The sequence below is a fragment of the Spermophilus citellus genome (assembly GCF_964194105.1).
Source record: "Spermophilus citellus genome assembly, chromosome: 8".
NCBI lineage: Eukaryota > Metazoa > Chordata > Mammalia > Rodentia > Sciuridae > Spermophilus > Spermophilus citellus.
The window spans coordinates 132,466,559-132,493,090 of NC_138189.1; the positions used below are offsets into that span (position 1 = coordinate 132,466,559).

Below are 26,532 nucleotides of genomic sequence, written 5' to 3' on the forward strand. Positions count from 1 at the left end.
TGGAGCAGCCTCCAAGAGTGCTGCTGGTCCATTATTTGTGAGGCATATTGCAGCTGCAAAAATAAACATAGTACCTTATGTGTTACCCATACAAATACAGAGATGAATGTTGTCTTTCTGCAGATTTGCCTTTGTTAACTGCCCAACACAGTATATAAGTTCAAGGTTTTACTGCATTTGAAAGACTGACTTCTCACCAACTTAGCCACACAATCTTTCTGTCATTCAAGCTCACTTTTCCAAAGCGCTTCTTGAATCTGCGGACATACAGCCTCTCTCCAGTATACTGCCTTGACTAAAGATGATTAGCATGACCTGCTTTGGATCTCAGTAATCATCAACATGGTGAATAGTTAACATCCATATCAAGATTGCCATGTTCATTATTGCTCCCATTGCCTAGACTCTGTGTTAGCATGAAATAAGACATCTTCAACCCATTTTATAAGCCTTATGCTGAAATCTCCTTGTACTGTATAGACCCACTTCCACTTTTCAAATCATGCTCTTTCCTTTTTTCTAAAATCCTTTGGAAATAGAAAATTCTTTCCAATACATTCACCTGGTACCTGCTTTGGCAGTTTACACAGAGCCATAATGCTTTCTGCAGAGCTTATTGGAATTGATCTATGGTGTTTCCACAGAACAACTGTCCTCACCAATTTCCCAATGCAATTCATGATCTGCCAAATTATCAACTCCAAAAGGCCAGCAATCTGCCAAAATAGCAGTAGTGCTTGAACGAAAGTGGCAACAGACTGAACCTGGGTAACTGTAGATCTGTATCACTACCTTTATTCCTCAAAGCATCATGAATAAGGCTACATAATGCTGAATCCTGTTATAAATCAATAGAATAAAGCATAAATTATTAAATCAAGCAAAATAATGACAGCAGTTAATGTTGCCTCATATTATTTCAGTGGATAACAAAATGCATTGCAACCGTGCATCATGCTCATCACTCAGAAGACTATCTGATCCAAAAAGAAGAAATGGAGCATTTTGATGACTTCTCAAAGCCAATCAGAGTGGCAAAGTCAAGAAAAGTCAAATAAAACTGAATGACTTGTGCTTGCTGCTGCCACCCTATGCCAGACTACTAGAGGGCTGAATGTTCCCAAAGTGAATTCAAATACCAGTGTCAGCAAGGAACTTGCCACAAACACTGTAAAACAAAAATAACATAAAAATGAACACCATTCAAACTACAGGTTTTGAAATGAAGCTAAACCATTGTTTATTCTTACAGCTTCTTTTCCACCCAGAGCTTCCAACCACTGCTTCCTTTCCTCTTCTGAAAACGCCTGCATGGTCAAGGAAACACCAGGCCTGAAAGACACCAAGAACAGTCAGGTTATCCGAGGGCACAAGACAAAACTTCCTAAAGACAGTAGATGAATCAACATAACTCTCCTATGTTCATATGAGTACACAACCAATATAATTCCCTATCATGAAAAACCACAAATGGGATTCTGATTAGAATAAGTTGTACTCTATGTACAATATGTCAAAATACACTCTACTGTCAAGTATATCTAAAAAGAATTTAAAAATAAATTTAAAAAAAAACTGGGCACAATGGCACATGCCTATAATTTCAATGACTGGGAAGACTGAGGCAGGAGGACTGCAAGTTCAAAGCCAGCCTCAGCAACTTAAAAAGGCTCTAAGAAACTCAGTAAGACTGACTCTAAATAAAATTCAAAAAAGGGCTGGAAATGTGGCTCAGTGATTAAGTGTCCCTGGGTTCAATACCCACTACCCCAAAAAAAAAAAAAAAACCAAAAAAAAAAAAAAAAAACCTTCCTAATTTCCCTAGAGTTTACTATGAAGTTTAAATTTCTGGTGTATTTATATTAAAAAATGTCAGAAGCATTAAATACATTCACATTACTGTGAAACCATCCAACTCCAGAAATGTTTTTCACCTTGCATTTATCAATTTCTCTTGAAAATTTAAAAAATTTTATTTTTGCATATAAAATTTTCTGTCTTAACCCTTTTTACACATACAGATAAGTAGCATCAAATACATTCACACTGTTGTGCAACAGTGGCCACCATCCATCTCCAGAATATTACATCCTGTAGAACTGAAGCTCTGTACAGCCACTAAACACCAAGTCCCATTCCCCATCTTCTTGGCCCCTAGAGGCCACCATTCTACTTTCAATCTTCATGATTTAGACTATTCTAGATACCACACATAAGTAGAATCATAAAGTGTTTGTCTTTTCATAACTGGCTTCTGTCACTTAGCATCTTTAAGACTCATCGCATTGGAGCATGCATCAGAATTTTTGCCCCTTTTTAAGGCTAATATTCCATTGTGTGTATATGCCACATTTTATTTCTCCAGTGTCATATCCAGGAACACTTTGGCTACTTCTACATTTTGGTTATTGTGAATAATGTTACTGTAAAAAAAATGGGTGCAGTTTCTTTTTGTTTGTTTTTGGAACAGGAGATTGAACCCAGGGGTATCTAACTACTGAACCACATCCCCAGCCCTTTTTTCTATTTTTACTTAGAGACAGGGTCTTGCTAAAGTTGCTGAGGCTGGCTCTGAACTTACAATTTCCTGCTTCAGTTTCCTGAGCTGCTGGAATAACAGGTGTTTATCCCCCTCCCTGCCCCGCCATGGCTGGCCAAACTGGAATTCAAATATCTTTTCAAGTCGCTTCTCTAAATTCTTTTAAGTATATTCCCAGAAATGGAGTTATTGGGTGATACAGTATATATATATTATATATATATATATATATATATTATATATATATATAATATATGTGTATATACAGTGATAAATAAGCATAAGAAAAATGCTTCCCATCATCATGTCATCAAGGAAATGAAAATTAAAATAAGATAACCACTACATACCAATTAGAAAGTCCAAAATTTTAAAAAGTGAAAACATTAAATGCTGATGAAAATGCAGAACAACAGGAACTTTTATTTGTGGCTGGTAGGAATGCAAAATGATACTTATGCTTTGAAAGAGTCTGGTAGTTTCTTATAACAATAAACCTACTCCTATCATAGGACCCAGAAATCACATTCTTTGGTGGAGTATTTACCAAAGTCATTGAGAACTATGTTCCCACAAAAACCTGCACAAGGATGCTTCTCACAGTTTTATATATAATTGCTAAAACTTGAAAGCAACCAAGATGTCCTTCAGTAGGTCAATAAACTATAGTAGATCCAGACAATAGAACATTAATCGATGCTAAAAAGAAATTCACTATCACACCATGAAAAGCCATGAAGTGACCTCATGTGAAAGAAGGCAGTCTGAAATGGCTGTATGAGTCCAATAGTACGACAATTCTGGAACACACAGAAACAGATAGTAAAAAGGTCAGTGGTTGCCAGAGGCTGGGTGGGAGAGGAGAACAGAGCACAGAGGATTTTCAGAACAGAGAAAACACTCCATATGACATTACAGCAACAGATACATGTCATCACACTTTTTTTCAAACCCGTAGAATGTACAACCCTAAGAGTGACCCCTCATGTAAATTATGGACTTTGTGTGATCATGATGTGTCAAAGCAGGCTCATCAATTTTAACGAATGAACTGATGTGGAGGGGGTGGCAATTATAGGGGAGGCTATGTAGCATGGGAGCAGGGGGTAAACAGGAAATCTCTACAGCCAGCCTCCTCACTAGAACTATAAAACAGGTGGAGAATGGAAAGGTCAAGAGGCTACTAGGTCCGGCCACACAGAGCCTCCTTGGCTATAGCTAAGGATTTGGTTTGTCCTAAGGGCCACTAAAGGTTTTTAGTAGGGAAGCATGACCATATTAAAACTGCACACAAACACTCTGGCTACTGCGTAGAGAATACATGGAACATAGTCAAGAGTAACTGCATAGATATATTAGAAAACTAGAAATAAAATAACAGAAATTTAAAAAAAAAAGATGAGCTTGAAAAATACTCCAGAAATGATTCTACATGCTGTAGGCATCAATAAGAAAGATGTCACTCCAATAAAGCATAGTACCACGCATGGTGGCACTGGACTGTAATCTCAGTGACTCGGAAGGCTGAGGCAGGAGGGTCACAAATTTGAGGCCAACCTCAGCAACTTAGCAAGACCACTCAGCCTTAGTGAGACCCTGTCTCAAAATAAAAATATAAAAAGGACTAGGGATGTGGTTCAGTGGTTAAGAGCCTCTGGGTTCAATCATAGTACTAATCAATAAATAAAGTATAAACGCTAGATCAACTACAACATAGCATCAACTGGTAAAGTAGTAAAGGTGTTCACTGAAAGACAAAAACAGTAGCAAATAAGGACTTAAAAATTTTATACTCACAGTATCAGACAATGGTCCTAAAGAAATTCCTGGTACTCTCAAACCTGTGTTCTCCTAAAACTTTCCCTATGTGTGAGGGGATGTATCAGCTCCAGATAGGCAGTTTGATATTCTTAACCCAGTTACACACAGAGCAGCAAACAGAGATGTTGGGCAGATGGAAAAGTGACTGGTTCTAGTAACTCGGAACATAAGAAAGAAGTTTTGAATGTCAGAGTTTAAAGAGTTATGAACTAGAATTATAGATAGCACAACGGGTGGGGATTAATTGTTAAATTTCAGGCCAAAGAGCCATACTCTGTCTGCATAAATCCAAAGTGGCATACAAAGGTGAATATCACTATAAGCCTTGCCTCCAAGCCCAGTGACTCAAACTTGAGCTGCCGCATGCTTCGTGAACTACAGCAGCAAACATAGAAATAGATCGTTCACAAGGGAAGAAAATCCTATTTGCTTACATTTTGACAAACAGTATCATAACACTTCCACTTCTGAGAACTAATTTATCATGCTACACATTCTTCAGAACGCCAGCACTTGCGACACATGGCTTGCATTAAAGGGGTCAGCTACTAGTATTACATAAGGCTGGGTTTCCATCCGACCACAACACTGCTCACATTCCATCCTGTTTACTGAACCCTATCTCTAAAACATTAGCGTGGGAAAAGTAACACATCATGCATTCAAACATGGCTTAGTCATTTCAAATTTCTCAAGTTTCTTTTTTCTTTTTTTAAATCATCAATTGCTAGGATATCATGAAGCAAAATGAGACATTAGGAAGCATTGAATCCTCTCGAAACTGAAGTATTACAGGTTGGAACCATGACTGTTTCTAAAACTATAGTCTTTTTGGAATATTCAGAATACTTTCATGGACTTTATCAGGTCAACATCCTTAATCTGAAAATCTGAAATTAGATAAAGAGCTGGGGGTAGAGCACACACTTAACATGCAGGAGACCCTGGGTTTCATCCCCAGAACCACAAAAAAACAGAAATTTTGAAACTATGAACACCAACAAGAGGCTGGAGTATTTCAGATCAAGGATGCTCAACCTGAAACAGCATCTCTCTGTTAAACTGTACTATAAAAATGCTGTAGCTCTTAAAACAAGACATGTTTTATTAATAAAATTTAATGGATAATATAAGACAATAAGGCAAATATAAGGATAAAAAAAGAACAGAAAATTTTACAACATGTGTTGGATTATTGCATATAAATAAGAAAAAGCCATTACATCTTGATTTCATGGAGAAGCCAGGATGACAAAATCAGTGACTGCACCAGAGTTAGATTAGAATTGGAAAAGTCTAACTTAGGGTTACTAGATCCAATCCTGCTGTTCTGTGTTGCACATAGCCTTGTCTGATTCATCTGACACCTCATTTCAAACAAACTACTACCATGCACCAGGCACTAGCTCTGACTAAGTCACCATGCACAGCAAGTCAAAACTGATTCTTGATGAATACAGAGGCAACGGTCTAATAGCATAAGTCTCAGGAAGGAAAAAATTGAACCAAATAAAAACAAACTGCCAAGCAAGTTTGTTATCTGCGGAGTTTAAGGTTGGGATTGAAATCTGCAGAAAGGAACAGTTATGATAAACATTTTCTTTTGTTTCATTTGTTTGGGTTTTCTTTTATTTGGTATTGGGGATTGGACCCAGGGTGCTTAACCACTGAGCTACCTCCCCAGCACCCCACCCTCTTTCATATTTTATTTAGAGAGAGGGTCTCCCTGAGTTGCTTAGGGCCTCACTAAGTTGCTGAGGCTGGCTTTGAACCCATAATCCTCCTTCCTCAGCCTCCCAAGCAGCTGAGATTACAGGCATGTGCCATCACACCTGGCTCATTTTCTTGTGGGAGATATATACATAAATATATATGTAGTTGTAGATGAACCTACAGTATCTTTATTTTTATGTGGGGCTGAGGATCAAACCCAGTGTCTCACACATGAGAGACGAGTACTCTACCACTGAGCTACAGCCCCAGCCCCCATTTTCTTGTTCTTAAATCAGCATCTCAACCTCTTTTCAGTCTATTCATCAAATAGTAAACAACAACAACATACAGTATATATACCAGGCACTATCTTAGGCCCTGGTATGAGAAGTAGTCTCAGCAGCTATTGTCTAGATTCTACATTTTACCCCATATCCATTATTTGTTCCAACTGCATTTTTATGATTCTGTCAACACACATGCATGGTATGTCTCCCTTGTATTTCACTTAATAGGTCACTGAGTTTAAAATACAGAAAAAACAGATACAAGTAGAGAGAACCATCCACAAGTATGATGAAACATTATCATAAATAGAGAAGAAAAAAACTAAAATGTAGCTACCAAAACTTATGACATAGGAAAACTCTGATGTTTTTCTAAGAGGAATGCTGAAAAGGAAAAAACCAAACCAACATGTTACAAGTCCTGTACTAAAGGTTATTGTGAAGCCAAACAGAAGACTTTGAAAGGTTAAAAAAATGTGGTAGTGGAAAGGAAATCAGTTTCTCTTAAGGGCTTGGGAGGGGACAGGGGGATATGTGTGCTGGAATCCAGGACTCATTTTCCAGAGGTGATCAAGATATCTGCCCAATTTTACTCAGAGTGATAGTCTTTATAACTTTTTTTTTTCTGTCCACCAAAAAGATGTTTCAAATTGGGCAAGTGGACCGTAAGACAGTCAGAAGCAGTATTACGTGTTCCAATCAGAGTGAACTCAATTAATCATTGGAGAACTTCTGTTTCTGCTCAGAATGTAGAAAATTGCTCTCCTTGTAACTATAAGATGGAGAAATCTATAAAAATCAGTATTCTTTAAATATAAGGAGTTGAAAATGCAAAAACAACAACAAAAAGCCCTAGTGAACCAAAATCCAGGAAGCTACAAGCCACATCTTGTCGAGAATGTGTAAACACACACACGCACACACGCACACACACACACACTCATAGCTGCTTTCATCTTAGAGCTGTAACAAAGACAAAGAGAACAGGAATTTTAATAAAAATTTTAAAGTGTAGGGCATCTCACTCCAGCAAAAATGGCAATTATCAAAAAAAAATGGCAATTATTGAGAATACAAGCCTTTGGTACAGGAGTCCCCTATGTTTCTCCTTTGCTAGCAAAGCAACAAATCTTTTTCCTTTTTCTTAAAAAAAAAAAAAAAAAACAAGCATTAATAAGTGTTGATGAGGATGTGGGGGAAAAGGTACAGTCATACATTGCTGTGGCACTGCAAGTTGGTACATCCACTCTGGAAAGAAGTATGGAGATACCTCAGAAAACTTGGAATGAAACCATCATCTGACCCAGCTATCCCACTCTTTGGTCTATACCCAAAAGACTTAAAATCAGCATACTACAGTGATGTAGCCACATCAATGTTCATAGCGGTTTAATTCACAATAGCTAAACTATGGAACCAACCTAGATGCCCTTCAACAGATGAATAGATAAAGAAAATGTGGTACATATACACAATGGAATATTATTCAGCCTTAAAGAAGAATGAAATATGGCAACTGCAGGCAAACGGGTGGAACTAGAAAATATCAGGCTAAGTGAAATAAACTAATCCCAAAAAGCCAAAGGTCGAATGTTGTCTCTGATAAGCTTATGCTGATTCATACAGGGGTGGGGCCCATAGGGAAGAATGAAGAACCCTTAGATTATGTAGAGGAGAGGGGAGGGGAGTGAGGGGAGGGGGGGGAGAGGGGGGGAGAGGGGGGAGAGGGGGGGGGGAGAGGGGGGAGAGGGGGGGAGGGGAGAGGGGAGAGGGGAGAGGGGGGAGGGGGAGGGGAGAGGGGGAAAGAGGGGAGGAGGGGGAGGGGAGAGGGGGAAAGAGGGGGGGAGGGGGAGGGGAGAGGGGGAGGGGGGAGAGGGGGGAGAGGGGGGGGAGGAGGAGGAGGGGGAGGGGGAGGAGGGGGAGGGGGGGAGGGGGAGGGGGGAGGGGGAGGGGGAGGAGGGGGAGGGGGGAGGGGGAGGGGGAGGGGGAGGGGGGAGGGGGGGAGGGGGAGGGGGGAGGGGGGGAGGGGGGAGGGGGGAGAGGGGGAAGGGGGGAGAGGGGGAAGGGGGGGGAGGGGGAAGGGGGGGAGGGGAGAGGGGGAAGGGGGGAGGGGGAAGGGGGGAGGGGAGAGGGGGAGGAGGGGAGGGGCTGTGGGGACAGGAACGACAGTAAAATAAGACAGACACTATTACCCTATATATGTGTATGATTACACTTCCGGTGTGACTCTGCACCACATACAGAGGAATGAGAAGTTGTGTTTCATTTGTGTACAATGTGTCAAAATGCATTCCAGTGCTAGGTATAACTAATTAGAACAAATTTAAAAAAAAAAAAAAAAGGGAGACCAGTAGAATAGAAGAAGGGGATTAAGAGGACAGGAATGGGAAGGGGAGGTACTGGGAAATGAAAATGATCAGATTATACCATTTGTGTGCACATATGAATACATTATACCAAAGACCACAGTTATGTATAATTATAATGCGCCAATGGAAAAAAAATACTTCACTACATTGACAAATTAAAGAAAAATAGATGATCATTTCTACAGCCATTGAAAAATATTCCATTAAAATTCAAACCTATTCACAATTTAAATTGGGAATAAACAAATTTCCATGATATTAAAAAGGCATCTACAAACCATTTTGAACTAATGTCATGTTCAACTGTGCAATAATGAGTGCTTCTCCCCTAAGATCAAGAATAAGGCAAAATATGTCATATCAACACTTCTACTCAGTATTTTATGAGAGGAATTAGGCAGTGTAAGAAAGAAATAAAGCTGTCTATTCACATATGATATCACTGTGCATGTTTAAAAATCCTAAAGAAACTGCTGGAGTTAATAAGTGAACTTAGAAACATTAAGCCAACTACATTCTATATGTTAACAGTGATCAGCTGGAAAATTAAATGTTCAACAAGCGTCTTTTAAAATTGATATCTGGAAACATGAAAAAAAAATAGGAAAATTTACAAACAAGGCCCATAACATCTATGCTGAAAAACTAAAGCTCTGACCCAATGGAACACCATGCTCATGAACCCTACAGCTTTATACTTATAATACTGAATTGTCAGTTTAGGGCTTTTTGGTTTCTGTTTTCTGTGTTGTTTTTTTTTTTTTTTTTTTACAGGAATGAAATAATTCTAAATTTTACATGGGAACATACATAAAAGATCTACAATAACAATTTTAAAAACAACAGAGAACTTATACCAAAAGCCACAATAATCATGATAGTGTGGAATTGGCAAAAAAGATAGGCAAAGAAAACTAGATTATTTAGAAATAAACATACACTTATACAGCCAAATTATTTTTGACGATTAAAGTCTATCAATAAGTGGGACTGGAAATACTGCATATCTATACAGGAAAACAAATCTTAATCCTCATACAGAACAACTCCCTCAAAAAAGTCTTTGTAAGTCATTAGTTCTTTTGTTAGACAACATGGGAGCCAAATGTCCACCCCCATCACTACTGTGAGAAAGTCACCCACAGTTGAGAACTTTTTATTCAACAAATTCTCTCAACTGGTTTTCCCAAGATTTTCTGTTATTCTTATGTCCTGGGCCTGCCGTCCTCCAAATTCCTAATCTGTTACCTAATCTTCAGGAATCAGTTTAGGGACCTGGGATACAGCAAGTGGTACAGATCATGCCTGAGGCCCAGGGTCTAATTCCTAGCACTGCACAAAAAAACAAAATGAAGAAAGTTGATTTTTTCTTCCCTCCTCTTTTTATCCTTCTTTTCATGGTGCTACTACAAATACAGAAAATAGAATCCGTTGTGACATATCCATACATCATGCACTTGACATAATTTGGTCAGGTTCCCCAGGATCTCCTCTTTTGCCCCTCCAGTACCCTTCCTCTACTCTACTGGTCCCATTTCTATTTTCATGAGGTTCCCCTACCTTTTTTTTTCCCCCCTCACTAGATACCATAAATGAGAGACAACATATGACCCTTGCTTTCTGAGGCTGGCTTATTTTGTTTAACATAAATAATGCTCCCAGTTCCATCCATTTTCCTGAATATGACATAATTTCTGTTCTTGAGAATTTAAAAATCACTTTCTCTAGCACTTTGCCACCCGACTCCCTAATGCTTCTCTGCTCCCATGGCACCTTGGACTTCTGAACCAACTCGCTTATCAACTCTCCTACTCTACAGTTCCCCTAAGGTCACACCTTTTAATTACTGGTTTATTCTTGCATGCTCAGGGCCAAACACAATCAATTGTTTAGTTGCCTCAATGAGATGCACTATAAAATACCTATTTTTTCTAGTTAATGTGTTACATAAACACTTGCATGATTATTCAGTCTGACTGCATGGGCTTCTGAAGCACTAGGCTCTCAAATTACTATTTTACTGCGAGAAACAGGACAGCATCACACAGATGCCATGCACATGATTGGCACAAAAGCACTCTACAACACCTAGTACTTCAGATACAGGAGTATCTCCCCCTCCCCCTCATCGTCATGAAACTCTAAAGGGGTAAATTACCAAAGCAAGCATCTTGCCAGCCTTTCAAGAGAGAGACCCTAGAACTAGGCAAAGTCACACCACATGTAATATTTTAAATGTCAGATTAATGAGAGCAAATGGGAAGCATTTTCTTTAAGCAGAACCTAAATGTGATGTGTGGGAGAACTTCGCAGAATGTTATTTATCAAGTGAACTTGTGGGGGTCACAGCTCAACGTGGCATGTGGCAAGCATACCAAAGAAGTTAAGGGCACATTACATAACACCACTGTTAGTGTGTGAAATATCACCCTCCAGGGAAGGTATCCCTCTTTACAGACTACAGTTTGCCATGCCAGAATGACTATATGTTTCTATACACAAAAATACTATGTATACTACAAAATACTACAAAATATTTCCCCAACCTAAAATGAGAGACATGATCACTTTACTGCCCATGGTATTTGAAATGTGGTTGGCATTAAGTGGTGAATATTTATAGTCACTTAAGACCCTTATTTTAGTGATCGCAAGAATTTATTTGTGGCAGTATTCATTTTTGTAAAAAACTTTACTAACTTATAATTCATACCACAAAACTGACTCACTTAAAGTGTATGATTCAACAGCTTTTCATGTATTAACAGACTTGTGTAATCATCACCAAAATCAACTACAGAATACTTGTTTCACCCCAAGAAGACACCCATATTCATTAGCCATTGCTCCCCAACCCTCTCCAAACCCCAATGCAAGAAGCCGTCAATTTACTGTCTATTATAATAGATATGCCTGTTCTAAACATTTCATATAAATGGAATCAATATGTTTTTTTTTTAAAGAGGGAGAGCGAGAGTGTGTGTGTGTGAGAGAGAGAGGATTTTTTTAATGTTTATTTTTTAGTTTTCGGCAGACACAACATCTTTGTATGTGGTGCTGAGGATCAAACCTGGGCCGCACGCATGCCGCCAAGCAAGCGCGCTACCACTTGAGTCACATCCCCAGCCCCTGGAATCAATATGTTTATGTCCTCAGGGATGATCACGTTATAGCACATACTACTTTTTAACTGCTAAATCATTTTTATCATATGGATATTTCATAGTTATCCATTAATTTGCATACAGACATTTGGGTTGTTTTGGTTGTTAAGAATAATGCATCTACGGCCATTTATGTACATGTGCTTTGGTGTGCTTTTGTTTTTGTTTTGTTTGTAGCACTGGGGATTGAACCCAGGGCCACACATGGTAGTCAAGCACTCGAACACTGAGCTACACGCCCAGGGTCACATGTACATATTTTTGCATAGACACACATTGTCACTTCTCTCATATAGCTATCTAGTGGTCGAATTTCTGAATCAAATGAAGTTATGTTTAACTTTTTGAAGAACTGCCAACCTGTTTTCCAAAGCAGGTATGCCATTTTAAATTTCCGCCTTCAGTGTATGGGGGTTATAATTTTTCCAGATCCTTGCCAAAACTTGTTACCAGCTGGTTTTTTACTTTTTTGATATTAAACATCTTCAAAGTGCTTATCTGCCACTATATATTTTCTTTGGAGAAAGGTCCACTTCACATCTTTTGCCCATTTAAAATTTTAATGTGTCTTTTTATCATTCAATTGAGTTCTTTATATATTTGGAAATAAGTCCCTTATCAAACACGATTTTCAAGTACTTTCTCCCATTCTGTAAATTTGTGATCTACATTTTTTTTTTTTTTTACTGTGTCCTTAGCATGTGTTCTTAAATGCTGCCTTTTAGGTAAGCAAATATTCAGTTACCTTTTAGTGAACCGAGGGGAAAGCGTGAAGCACATATCCATCGAAGAATTGATAAAAAGCAATGATGACCAGTTAGTCTCCACCCTGCTCCCTACAAGTCATGATCCCCTTTGGTCTCAGTCATAAGGATTACAACAGCACATAGATGCTAGAAATAAAGCAGATTCTCTAACCTAAGAATTAAAAGCCTCCCATGTAACTAGGTAAAACTCTATTCAAGCCAGTGGTATGAACAAAAGTCGTGTCTGCAATCTCTGGAAAGTGTCCCTACAGCAAAAGATGACACTCCACGATAAATGGGAGCAGGCATCTTGAACCTGAGGTACCCGGGAAGGTGAACCATGTGCAACAGGAAGCCAAGATCTGACACTAAAAAGCTTACATCAACCCTGACCTGGACAACTTCAGCTTCCCACACAAGTGAAAAAATAAATTCTGACATTAATTAAACAATGTTGACTTTTTCTGTTACGAGCAGCCAAACCTGATCTGAACAATGCCACAATTAAGTGAATGCTCTTGATTAACATCTATACAGATCAGATTGAGTCCAGGCTCCACTCTGCAACTTGCTTGTATCACCTACCATCACAATGCTACCTGACTATTCTTCTTATAATAAAAAGTAAAAACTAACACTTGGCAAGAGGACACTATTTATACTAAATCTATGTCAGCAACTTTGAAATTGCTACACAATAGGATCCCAATAGGAACTCCATATAAACCCATTTACAATACATACACACACACCCAAATGGGTTGAATTTTTTTTTCTTTAGGCAGAATGCAAACACTAGAATTCACTGTACCATTCGATAGAAAAAAGTGCAGCTGACAGTTGCTTGATTGAATCTAATCCCAGTTCTATGACTTCTAAGCAACACTTCAATTACATTTAATCCAGTACAAATTTGGTGAATGCCCACCACATATAAGGGATTACATTTGGTACTATAGTACCCAGCAATGCAACATGAGATAGGCTTTCTATTCCCATGGAATTCATATCTAATACACAAAGAATAACTTGCTTATAATTCCTAGTAGTCTACATGGCCAGAAACTAGGAAAACAAGTAAGAGACTATCTCATTTACACTTCTAATTAATGCCTTCAAGCTCCAGAATTCAAGATGTCAATGTACATTCACCCCCTCATCCCAATCCCACTAGTTTTTGTTCCACAAGTGAGCAACACAGATGATGGGGGGGTGGCTACTGCCCACCAACAAAGGGAACCTCTTTCCCTGGCAAATACTATCCACTGGTAAGAGCTAACACAAATAGATATGTTCCTGTTTAGAAATGAAAATTAAAAACAATAACCTGCAACTATTTTTAAAAGCTTAATTCTTACGACTCTTATATGATGTACTATGAACATTACAAATAATTTTCCAAATTAGAGCTTTAGAAAAGACTAGACAAAAAAGCTCGTTTTTGTTTTGTTTTGAATACCAGGGAATTGAACTCAGGGGCACTCAACCACTGAGCCACATCCCAGCCCTATTTTGTATTTTATTTAGAGACAGGGTCTCAGTTAGTTGCATAGTACCTTGCTTTTGCTGATGCTAGCTTTGAACTTGCAGTCCTCCTGCCTCAGCCTCCCAAGCCGCTGAGATTACAGGCATGCATCACTGTGCCCGGCAAAAAGCATGTATTTTCATATATTGCTGATAGGACTGCAAATTGGTGCAATCACTATGGAGATTTCTTAGAAAACTTGGAATGAAACCACCATTTAATCCCACTCCTCGGTCTATACCCAAAGGACTTAAAAACAGCATACTACAGAGACACAGCCACATCAATGTTTAAAGCAGCTCAATTCACAATAGCTAAACTGTGGAAGCAAACTAGGTGCCCTTCAACAGATGAATGGATGAAGAAACTGGAATGTATACACAATGAAATATTACTCAGCATTAAGAGAGAATAAAATTATTGCATCTGCAGGTAAATGGATGGAGTTGGAGAATAACATGCTAAGTGAAGTAAGCCAATCCCCAAAAACCAAAGGCCAAATGTACTGATAAGTGGATACTAATCCATAAAATGAGGGTGGGGGACTTTGATTGGTCAAAGGGAAGGGAGAAGAGGAGAAAGGGTATGGGGGCAGGAGAGGTGGTGGAATGTGATGGACATTATTACCCTAGGTACATGTACAACTGCACATATGGTGTGATGCTACATCACGTACAATCAGAAAAATGAAAGTTGTGCTGCAACTGTGTACAATGAATCAAAAATGCATGCTGCTGTCATATATACCGAAGTAAGATATATTTATAACAAAACATTTTGCTTTGGACCCAGAGCTGTAAAGTTAGCCAATATGTGTATGTATACATATATATGTATATACATATACTTATTTTGATGATACGCATATGTAATGCTAAATTTGTACACCCCCCAAAATTCTGGGGTCTAGGGGTTTAGCTCAGTGGTAGAGCACTTGCCTAATATGCATGAGGTCCTGGCTCCTTCTCCAGCACCACAAAAAAGTAAAATAAAACCCCTTGGAAAATTTACAAAAACCAAAGTCCCCCAATTCATTTACTGTTTAAAATGCCTATTAAACATCCCAGGGGTAAGACTGAGTAGGCAGCTAGATATAAGAACCTGGAGTTCAGGGAATAGATAATGAATTTTGGAGTTATCACTGTGTGAATGAGGCTAAGGCACAGAAAGATAGTATCAAATGTTTTCTTTCACAGGTAGGATCTAGAATTTAAAAAATAAAAAAAGACCTGAAAGTAGTGAAGGGACTAATAGGAAAGTGTAAGGGGACCAGGAAGATGGGCAAGAGAGGGATAAATCAGAGTGGGTGATAGGATAAAGGATATGATCAAAACATGATATATGCATGCACAGAAATGCCACAGTCAACCCCATTGATTTGTATAACTAATATGCATTCATTGTTAAGGTTTAGGAATGAGGCATCCTTCAAAAGCTAATGTGAGAGGCAAAGAAAACATTTTCAGATGTTAAATAGATTATGAGACATATAACCTATTCAGTGGATTGGTCCATTGGGTATGGATTAACTGGGCAGTAAATGAAGGTATGTCTAAAGGAAGTAGGTCATTGGGGTTTGCCTTTGGGAGTTATATTTTGCCTTGGTGAGTGGAGTTCTCTCTGCTTCCTAGCGGCCACATCCTGGACTGTTTTCCTCCAACATGCCCTTCCACCATGATGTTCTTCTGCCTTGTTTTGGACCCAGAGCTATGAAGTTAGCCAAGTGGGGACTGAAACTCTGAAACAGGGAGCCAAGATAAACTGTCCTTCCTCCAAATTTCTCCACTCTGGTATTTTGGTCACAGTGACCCCAAAACTAAAACAATATTTTTTTAAAAAGTAAAAAATAGTTAAAAAAATAAACCCACAAAAATATAATAACAACTTAAGGGACCCTTGGGGTAAGTGAAATGTTCTGTGTCTTTACTGTAAGAATATTAATACCCTAAATATGATGTTATACTCTAGTTTTTCAAGAGGTTACCATTGGGGGAACTGGGTAAAGGGTACCCAGGATTCATCAATTGCATGCAGATCTACAAAATTAAATAAACTTGAAATAGCCTTAAAAAAATACGAGAGGCAAGATCATAAGGAAACGTAAGGAGAGAAGAGTCCCAAGGACGGAGCCTAGAGAACTCCAACATCAAGAGGTCTAGGAAATGAGGACCTGGTAAAGTAATACAAAAAATGCAAAAGACATTAAGTGGGAGAAAAAACAGTGCAATATCCTTAAACTAAGTAACATGATGTATCCTGGAGGAGAATGCAATGGGCGTGCCAGATTGCCGTCAGGAAGAGCACGAGCACAGAGAATTCACTGTTGGACACAACAACATGGAGCCCACCGATGACCTCAGGAGAGGTGGAGACCTGACTTGAGAGAGCTCAAAAGATAACAGGAGAAAAGCTGAGCTGCAGATATGATTGGTTTTTCAATACTTCCTGCTCCATAAAGAAGAAAAGAAATGGGTCCCATGAAAGGCAGGGGTAGTTCATTAATGATGGTGGTAGTAGATTTTGCTTTTCTAAAGATGGATGAAATAGGGCTGGGGTTGTGGCTCAGTGGTAGAGGGCTTGCCTCGCACATGCAAGGCCCTGGGTTTGATCCTCAGCACCACATAAAAATAAGTAAAATAAAGGTATTGTGACCAACTACAACTATATAAGAATAAATTTTTAAAAAATGAATGAAATAACAGCATTTTGTACGTTATGGGAGGCCAAACCAATGTTAACAAAAGGTGCTCGAGAAATACTGTGGGGCAACAGGAAGAAGACAGGAAGAGGGAGTGGGAAGAACAGAACAGAAGCTTGGCCTCAGGAGCACAGGCAGTTCACACAGTAAGGGACAGTAGGCAGGATGTCTGCACTGATGGTGGAGGTGGGTTACACGGCAGCAAGGGGCGCCTTAGCACTTCGCTCTTCATAAAGAAAATAGGACACAGTCTTCAGGAAAGGCAGGCAGTGCCAGACGCTCAGAGAAAGAAAAACGAAACATTGGTTCACTAGGAGAATGAAGGAACTAAGAAAACATGCACAGGGTAGCACTGAGGGCCTGAGGCCAGTGGGCATGAATCGGAAGGGATTCAGTGAACATGGTAGAACGTGTCTTTAGAAGGAGAACAGACGGAACTGAACCTACTCAAGTTGGGGCTGTGCAACAAGTATAGCCTAGAAGAAAAGGACAGTAGAGTCAGGGGTCCCGAAAAGGGAGCAACTGGGGACTGGCCTTAAGAGTTAAACTAGTTAGGAGTCTGGAGACATGAGGGCTAAGTCATGGCAAGATCAGTTCACTCGAGGCCTTTATTGGGGAATTTAAGGGTACTTACTAGAAAAAAAGACATCAGGGAAGGATAGATAGAAGGTGGTGTCAGAAAAAGAAAGGCTTGTGATCAAGACTGGCAAGAGAATGTAGTCACTATAATAACAAGATTTAAGAACAAAGGATTGGTTATGGGAAGAGTGGTTGAGGTCACTGAAGGAGAGGAGTCTGGGCATCATGAAGAGGATCCTCTAAAATGATATTGAAATTATCAAGAATTTTTAGAAGGGAAGAATTGGAGATGACCATACAAAGAACTAGAGATTCCACAAGCAGTTCAAAACACAGAAAAAAAATTACAGATAATAGAGAGATTTGAGGAGGTAAAACCATGAGAATGGATGAATCAATGGATGGATGGATGGATGGATGGATGGATGGATAGGTAAGATAGGTAAAATAGGGAAAGAAAAGACAACCATAGAAAAATAATGTTTAAGAAGCAATAATTGAAGAAGACCAAGAAATGTAAAGAGAACCCCAATATCACTGTTCTAGAAGTCAAAAAATAGATGAGTTTCAGGAGATTGAAGGTGAAGGCTAGGTCAAACACTAGGGTAGCAGTAAGAACTGCACTCAGTTCCCTACCGGGTTTCTTTTCAGTGACCCACAGCAAGCTAACTCAACATCACCAAATCTGAGTTCACTATCTTCCTTCTCCTCAATCCAAGCTTTATTCCATGTCAGTAAGTGATCCCATCAAGTTGCTCAAGGCAAGACCCTTCCTCTCCACTCCTGCACCCAGTTCATCTCTAAACCTTGCATCAACTCTGCAGCTTCTGTTCCCATTGCCACACCAACCATGACCCTCTCATCTTACCCACTTACCCAATGTTCTCCATTCTTGGCATCTCCAAACCTTTCTCTGCTTTGCCAGAGTGAGCTTTGAGAAATACAAACATGCCACTCGCTGTCTGCTTAAAACTTCACCGATTAAGCTGGAAAGCTTCAACCTCAGGTCCCTGCCCCTTTGTCAAGCCTCACCTTCTCTCCCACTCTCCGTGGCTCTGCTCCAGTGAGGCTGGGTGCCTCTGGGGACCTCACGCAGGTCCCATCCTTCTCTGTTTCACGACTCCACATATAACTACTCCCTTGGCCTGAACTGAGTCTCAGTTCCTTGACTCCAAATAACCCCGAGTGATCAACCGAGACACCAGATCTTCAGCATGCCTCTCTTCAAACACAGACTGGACTAGGTCCCTTGGCCAGGAGTTCCCAGAAAGGTGGTCTGGGTCTCAGTAGAAATAAATTACAAATCCACAAGACAAAGAAAACCCAGAGGGTGGGGCCCAGGGCCTCTCCCTCCATAAGGGAACTTTTTGGTTTAATATAGTCACAGCTTTTAAAAATATAGTTTAATATATTTACTTTTTGTTGAGTATTTTACAATATTTATATTGTAAAATTTCATTTGAAATGACAATCTCCCTATATAGCAGTTCAAAAACTGCTAGAACAGATGACCTGTAAGTTCCTCCCTCCCCAGTTCTAAGAATCTTCTTGCAGGTATTATTCTTTATTTTTGAAAATAACCACAAAGTAACCCCAACCTTCCCGAGGTATAATCAAAATAAGGATGGGGGTTGCTACAAAGCATCTGGCATAATCCTGGTCTCTCAGAAGATACAGGGCTGGGCAAAAATAACACAAGTCACATTGAGACAATGTATGAAGAACTAGGAGTATCTGCTTTCAAAACAAACCAGGTTCACCTCCTGCAGCATGCTGCCGGCTCACCTTGGCCAAGGATTCAGAAGCATCCTAATCACTGATCTGCTGAGGTCCATGTCATAGTGGCTAAGAGCTCAGCCTCTGAGGCAGTACAGAGGCTCAAAACTCGGCTCTTTCTAGGCAAAGTGTCACATGCCTGTAACCCCAGCAGCTTGGGAGGCTGAGGCAGGAGGATCAAGAGTTGAAAGCCAACCTCAGCAAAAGCAAGGCACTAAGCAACTCAGTGAGAGCCTGTCTCTAAATAAAATACAATATAGGCTGAGCTTAATCCCCCATACTCTGCCCCAAAACAATAGGAGGCACAAATAGATTTTTTTAAAATGGTTAAAAAAAAAAAAAGTCAGCTCTCCCACTCAATAGCTTGACCATTCTGCCTCAGTTTCTCACCAAAAAAAAATGGAAACAATAATAGCCACCTGACAGAGAGATGCTGAAGATTAAATAAGACACAAGATTCATAGCACTGGCACCTAAAAGTCAGCTATAGGTATGTGCTCCAGGTATAATATGGAGTGAATCTCCCTCTGAGGTTTTGTTTTTTGTTGGGTACTGGGGATTGAATCCAGGGGCACTTAACCATATAGCCACATTCCCAGCCCTTCGCAGTTTTTATTGTTTTGAGATAGTGTTTCATTAAATTGCAGAGGCTAGCCTCAAATGTGCAATCCTCCTGCCTCAGCCGCCCAAGTCACTGGGATTACAGGTGTACACCACCACACCTGGCTCATTGAAGTTATTAACAAGTTCCTATTGACTTAAAACTTAAACCTCTTTTCTACAACATTCTTTTTCTTTCACAGTCTTGGCAAAAGCCTTATTTGCCTACTTGTCCTTTTTGTGGTTGTGACAAATATATCATGGTGCTTAAGGTCACATTTTTATGTGCCTGGCATTTGATTCATTTACCAGAAAGTAAAGCACAGATCTCCCTTCCCTGTACTAGACATTTTTTTTTTATTCTTCTTTGGGTTTTGACTGTTGAGGTTTTTTAATTAATCTCATTTTATAAACTTTCATTATACAAACAAGAAATATCCTTATCTAAAAACCACTCCTGCCAAAACTGGGGCTGGCAAGGAATCCCTGTCTAGTCAGAGAGTCAAACAGAAATGTACTCTGAAGACCATGATTTTCCTTGGCCATATAGGCAGACACAGAAATCAATGCCAGAATAGCAGTGATATTGACAGGCGCACTATTTTCTTGTTTTACTTCCTTCTGACAGTTATAACCATAACTGAAATTCATACAATAAGAAAAAAGCAACCAGTCTGTGAATACATAGGCAGGGTTTGCATGAGACCCTCCATCACACGGTATAGACACAAACTCACACAACCCAAAATGAATTTGGTTCTGCATCACGAGCTCTCTCCGCCACACTCTCCTCTCTTTCTCTTTTCCTGCTATGAATTAGACTTGGATCAACAGTGAAATGCTATGACATTATTAAGTGACAAGAGAAGTTAGGATAAGTTGAAACTTCATCCAAGTCACTCCACAGCCGTACATAGTGACCGAGACTAATGGACTTACCATGAATACACAGCCCGGAAATATAACAAGAGAGCACTCTTCAGGACATAAAAATCAGTTGCAATTCATATTTTTAAATTTTTTCATCATATCCACTCATTCCCCAAACTTACCGGTCAGCAGCTTCTATGTCAAAACAAAACCTTCTGTCAATGGAGTCCGTATGCCTTTTGGTGCAGTCTTTCAAAAAGAACACCTCTCCATCGCCCTGCAAATAAGCATTACATTCTCAAAACTACAGAGCAAGCATCTGCACTCCAAGCTGCCAATCCTGGGGGAGCCAAGGTTCAAAATTTTAAGTCCCTTCTCTTTACCCTGATCTCTTTCAAACAAACACAATTTAGAATCTAAACTATTAATCATTTTTGTCATTGTCCTGTTCTTAAGGTTTTCTAGCTCTTGCCGACTACAGTAACATTTAACCAGACTGGACTGATGCCAAGTTTAAAAGGTAAATTAACAGCAATTTCCAGATGCTAGGATGCTATTCTCCTAATGTCCTCTTTTCTAAAGTGTGCAACTTTGTTTTACTTCATATCATGTCATACCATATGTCAGAGTCAATATGTGACTGCCATGATTTAGATGTGAGGTGTCCTCCAAAAGCTCATGTGAGAGACAATACAAGAAAGTTCATACGTGAAATGATTGGGTTAAGAGCACCTTAACCTAATCAGTGCATTGATCCTGATAGGGATTAACTGGGCGGTAATTATAGGCAGGCAGGGATGGCTGGACAAGGTGGGTCAATAGAGGCATGTCTTTGGCGGATGTACTTTGTCTTTATTGAGGGGAGTGCAAGCTCTGCTTCCAGCTCCAATATCCCGAGTTGCTGAAATCCACCACACTCTTCCACCGTCATGTCCTGCTTCACCGCAGGCCCCATAGAATGGAGCTATCCTTCCATGGACTGAGACTTCTGAAACCATGAGCCCCAAAGACACTTTTACTCCTCTAATTGTTCTTGTCAGGTCTTTTGGTCACAGCAGTGAAAAAGCTGACTATAACAGTGATCCTTTTTGACTTATAAACATTGCAACCGCACATGGAGCAACCCAAAAGTACATCAAGGGCCCTACGTCAAATATAATGACCATGGAAAGCTGAACCACTCAATCTACGCAGTTGTTTCCTGAGGCAGTCACTGAGATTATCTTTACTTATTTTTTCTTTCTTTACTATAATGCACTATATTTCACTAACCACTGTTTAATTCAGCTTTTTTGCTACTGTGACTCAAGGACTCAATCAGCACAACTGTAGAGGAAGAAGAGTTTATTTGAGGGCTCATGGTTTCAGCGGTCTTAGTCCATAAAAAGCTGGTTCTATTTCTTGAGGCTCAAGATGAGGCTGAACATCACAGTGGAGTGTGTGGCAGAGGGAAGCTGTTGGTATGGTGATCAGGAAGCAGAAAGAGAGCATTTCTACTTTCTAGATGCAAAATGTATACTCCAAACAAGTCCCACCCCCTCCAGCCACCCCCTATCACTTCAGTTAGCACTCAGTTAACCCGTATCAGGGCATTAATTCACTGATTGGGTTAAGATTCTTATAACCCAATCATTTCTCCTCTGAACCTTCTTGCATTGTCTCACACATGAGCTTTGGGGGACACCTCACATCCAACCCATGACAACCACCTCTTCTAAGAACATGAGATAAAAGATAGAAAATGGGAGACAAAAGCAATGCAGGTACTAAGTAAAGAAAAACCATAAGAAGTCTGAGTACACACTTCTAGAACACTTTATAGAATATGAGGATCTAGAATATTTTTAAAACATCCAAACATACAATTATAAAACATCAAATTCTAAAATATACTTATTATTCTTATTATGAGGGTAAAACAGAAAGATGCCACAAAGCGCAAGTGCCTTAAAACTTGAATTCACTTCAACAGAAAACTCAAAGCCAACACTCAGTCGTAACCCCTTCTGCCTCCCAGAGTGACATCTTTGTGTCCTCTCCACTGCAGAACCCAGCACTGCCGTGTCTAATTCATTACTATGTCATATGTTTTTATTACAACCTGTCTTACACTTTTTTCAGGCAGAAGCCAAGTATATTTAAACAGAAGTTAGCTTGGGTTCATTCTGTGTTCACCTAACCACACCCATCCACCCAGCAAGCCGTGAATTATCCCGATTGCTTAAAATGTGCGACCAATCATGTTCACTATGAGGGAAAAGAGCTTTGTCTCCAGAGCATAGGTTTATGTTTTAAGCTGTACCTCCTGTTTAAAACACAGAGATCACCTTTCCCACATAGCAATGCCTCAGGTCTGCTTACTCTGTTCTTACTGTTGTGCTTTTCTTTACTGTTTACTTCTTTGGGAGGAGTAGTTAGCTGAATGAGAAATACCTAAATGAGAACTCTGTATGAATTCACTTCAACAGAAAACTCAATCAAAGCCAACGCTCAGTCGTAACCCCTTATAGAAAATGAGTAAAATTCCTTATAGAAACCTCTACAGTGGTTCAGGCTCTGAACATACCATAAGTGTGCAAATCAGACCTCCTGTGAAAACCCTAGGGGACCATTCAGTCACAGCAGCTTACTGTGTTTACTTTATAAAACCAGTGACATAAAAGGAATCAACTGGGTTTGTTTGTTTGTTAATTCTGACTGCAAAGACCCATGAATGCAATTGCAAAAACACAACTGTTCTCTTTGGGGGCCTATTTGGAAACAATAGAAAACAGATTTTAATCTTAAAAACAAAATAAAATTCATTTACCTGTAGTGAATAAAAACCATCAAAGTGACACCCTCCCCCACAAAGAATCTCTTCCACATAGAACAAAGTAAATCCAAATACTTACAAGCTTCCCCCCAGATCTGTGCTCGAATGGGATCATGTTGAACTTCTTGGCTGCTTTCCGATACATGCAGTAGTGTTTGACCCAACTGGAACCAAATGGAGCAGGCCCTTCAACAAAAACATAACTTCATGTTTTTCTTCATAAATAAGCAGATATGCATAACTCTAAGACCATTACTAAGAAGATAATCACAATAAATAGCATCCAGTACAGTTCAATAAAACGAATCATCAACACTGGTTTCTAATAAAAGGAGAAAACTAGGGAAAATAAAAGGGCCCAAAGAGGTCCTTGGAGACAAGATTATAAGACATTTTCTGCAAAAACACAAGTGATTTAAAAGCATACTTTTCAAACAGTGTGTTAGAAAAAAATAACAGTTATCTCACAACTGAAAAATCTCTTCATTTTGTAAGGGTAAAATTTCTAAGCTGATTCTAAGCTGCAAAAGTCTGAGTTAAAGTGTAAAAGACTAGGGCATTGTAAAGCTTCTAGATTGCAAGGCCTGGGCTAAAAAGTAAACAATTCCCCTGCTGTCCCCGGAACCTGTAATGTCTGTAAAGTTGTTAGGACAATGCGGGAGCTGCTCAGTAAATATCTCCATTGATTCCCTGGTTGTTTAATAGCTAAGGGCTCCAGGTAACATGGCACGTAGGCATCCAGGCCCCAGAACCAATCAGTTTGAATGTGTACCCCACTTGGAAGTGACCAATCACCCCTACCCAAACTGTTCCCGCCAATGAATGGAGTAATCATGTATCAGAATTGTTGTTCAATTTCCCCGCGCCTCATGATGATTTGTTCTGATGTACGCAAAGCCCACCGCCCTCTCCAAAAAGTGTACTTAAGCTCTGCTTGACCTCTGCTCTGGGCTCTGGGCTGCTCTCCCTTCTTGAGTGAGCACAGAGTCCCAATGCGTTGGAACGGATCCCTAATAAAAAAATCCCCCTTGCCATTGCATGAAGCTAGTCTCGTGTGGTCTTTCCTTCTCCGACGTTTCGCGGGACCCTTACAATTTGAAGCTCTATTTTGAGTGTTGTAGGTATTAGGAGCTCACAAGAGTTCCATGTGATGTCTGGAATGGTTTAGGATTCGATTCTTGCTCCTCAAAATGACAGAACTGTAGAATTACAGTGCTGAGGAGAAAACACCCAGTCTAGAAATCCATCCAGTGCTCTAAACCCACTAACAGCAAGCACCCTGGCAACTGCTGCCCTTGGATAATGGCACAATCAAGGCTTTGGAAGTGAAATATGCATGGCTGGGGTGGAGCTCCGAGGCACAGAGCTTGCTTAGTATGTTTGAGGACCTGGAACTGATCCCCAGCTTTGAGGAGGGCGAGTGGGGAGTGAAATATAGAAATGAAGAGTAAGGAATTTAAGGGATTCCCAGCTCTAGTGCTCCTTCTCTTTGGAGAAGTCTATCTCTATTGCTTTTACAATAAACCTGCTGCTAGCTTTCTTAAAAAAAAAAAAAAAAAATTAAGATGCGACAGGGGTAAGCAGACCATACATGCACCAGAACATTCTCAAAATCCCCTTAACTCTTTTAAATCAGTATTCCCACCATTAGAGCTCCTCCTCACTGTGTCTTTGTCAGGGGTACCCAGCATCTGAAACAGCACATGCCAATAAAAGTCTAGTCATCAGGGCTGGAGGGTGCAGCCCGGGGTAGAGTATGTGCTTAGTATGCACAAGGCTCTGGGTTAAATTCCCAGCAGCAGCAACAACAAAAAGTCCACTTATCATAAATCAAAGCTTAGGACCAACAGAAGTTGACAATTTACCAAGTAAGAACTCTAAAAAAAGAAAAAAAAAACATTCAAACACCATAATTTCCTACACAAATGAACCTATACCTGAAAATTTAAAAAAAAAAAAAAACTGAGGAGGCTTAAAAGAAAAAAGCTCATTTAAAAGGAATGTGTTCAGGCTGGGGTCGTGGCTCAGTGACAGCTCTCACCTAGTAGGAGTGAGGCACTGGGTTCGATCCTCAGCACCCCATAAAATAAAGGTATTGTGTCCACTCATAACTAAGAAAAATATATTTAAAAAATAAAAGGAATACATTCAACTCTAGAGAGAACTATTTATGGTATCTTGGTGGGATGAGGCAGTTGAAAGGGTTTACCAGACCACAATAAAAAATTCATGTCAAATGATTATTGATCCAAAGATCTCAATTTGAGAACTACTGGGGTTTGTGTCATAAATAACCAGTGTTTGTATTTTTGGAGATATTGCATGGAGAGTTCATTTAATTTAAAAAAAAATCTCAAAGAAGAAATGATTGTGTTCTTGTCTCTTTAATATACAGACACTTAAGCTTCAAGCAAATGCCTAAGAAACAACAAGGCCAAATCTCAGTCTCTGCACCCAATCTCAAGGTCTTCCTTCTAATTAAGCCACCATCCCTCCTTACCCCCACCAGATCCTACTCAGCAAGCTCTGAGCACGGTGGCCAATGAGGCTCTCGCCCACCTGAGTGGCAACTTGGACGTCTGTCTCAGACTCTCAATCCAGCACTTACTAGCCCTGTGATCTGGGGAACACTGTGACCTCTGCCTCCATTACTCATTGATAAAGAGGATAGTAACACCTCATAGCATTGTTTTATGAATTAAATGAACACAGCATACACAGAGTTAAACACAGTGTCTGGGCTACAGTAAATTAGAATTTAGCCACTATAGTTTTTGTTGGTTTTCTTCCAGTCTAATTTGAGCTCAATTTCTCTCAAAGTAAGTATAGTAAGTTATGAATGTCTCAAGTTCCCTGTGATTTTCACTCGGGCATATCGTACATATAAGAATTCTAACATTCTCGTGACTCTATCCTGGATTTTAATTTAGTTATTTCAAATTCAACTTTAAAAACTGGAATTGAGATGAGAAGTGAAGACTGTGGCATTTCAGATTAAACAAGGGCAAATGGAAAAAGCATCACGATCTC

At 39.7% G+C, this 26,532-nt stretch overlaps 1 protein-coding gene across 3 annotated transcripts in view; it reads right to left on the reverse strand.

Moving 5' to 3' along the window:
- The window catches only part of ARHGAP10 (Rho GTPase activating protein 10), a 303,935-nt gene that overhangs the window by 152,668 nt on the left and 124,735 nt on the right, over nucleotides 1-26,532 (reverse strand). For all 3 annotated transcript variants that reach the window (XM_081302994.1, XM_081302995.1, XM_081302993.1), the window contains 3 exons: nucleotides 23,582-23,688; nucleotides 20,870-20,964; nucleotides 1,251-1,332 (listed from right to left, as the gene is read on the reverse strand). In XM_081302994.1, the coding sequence (XP_081159120.1) occupies nucleotides 1,251-1,332; nucleotides 20,870-20,964; nucleotides 23,582-23,688 (284 nt within the window). The remainder of the gene's footprint in view (nucleotides 1-1,250; nucleotides 1,333-20,869; nucleotides 20,965-23,581; nucleotides 23,689-26,532) is intronic.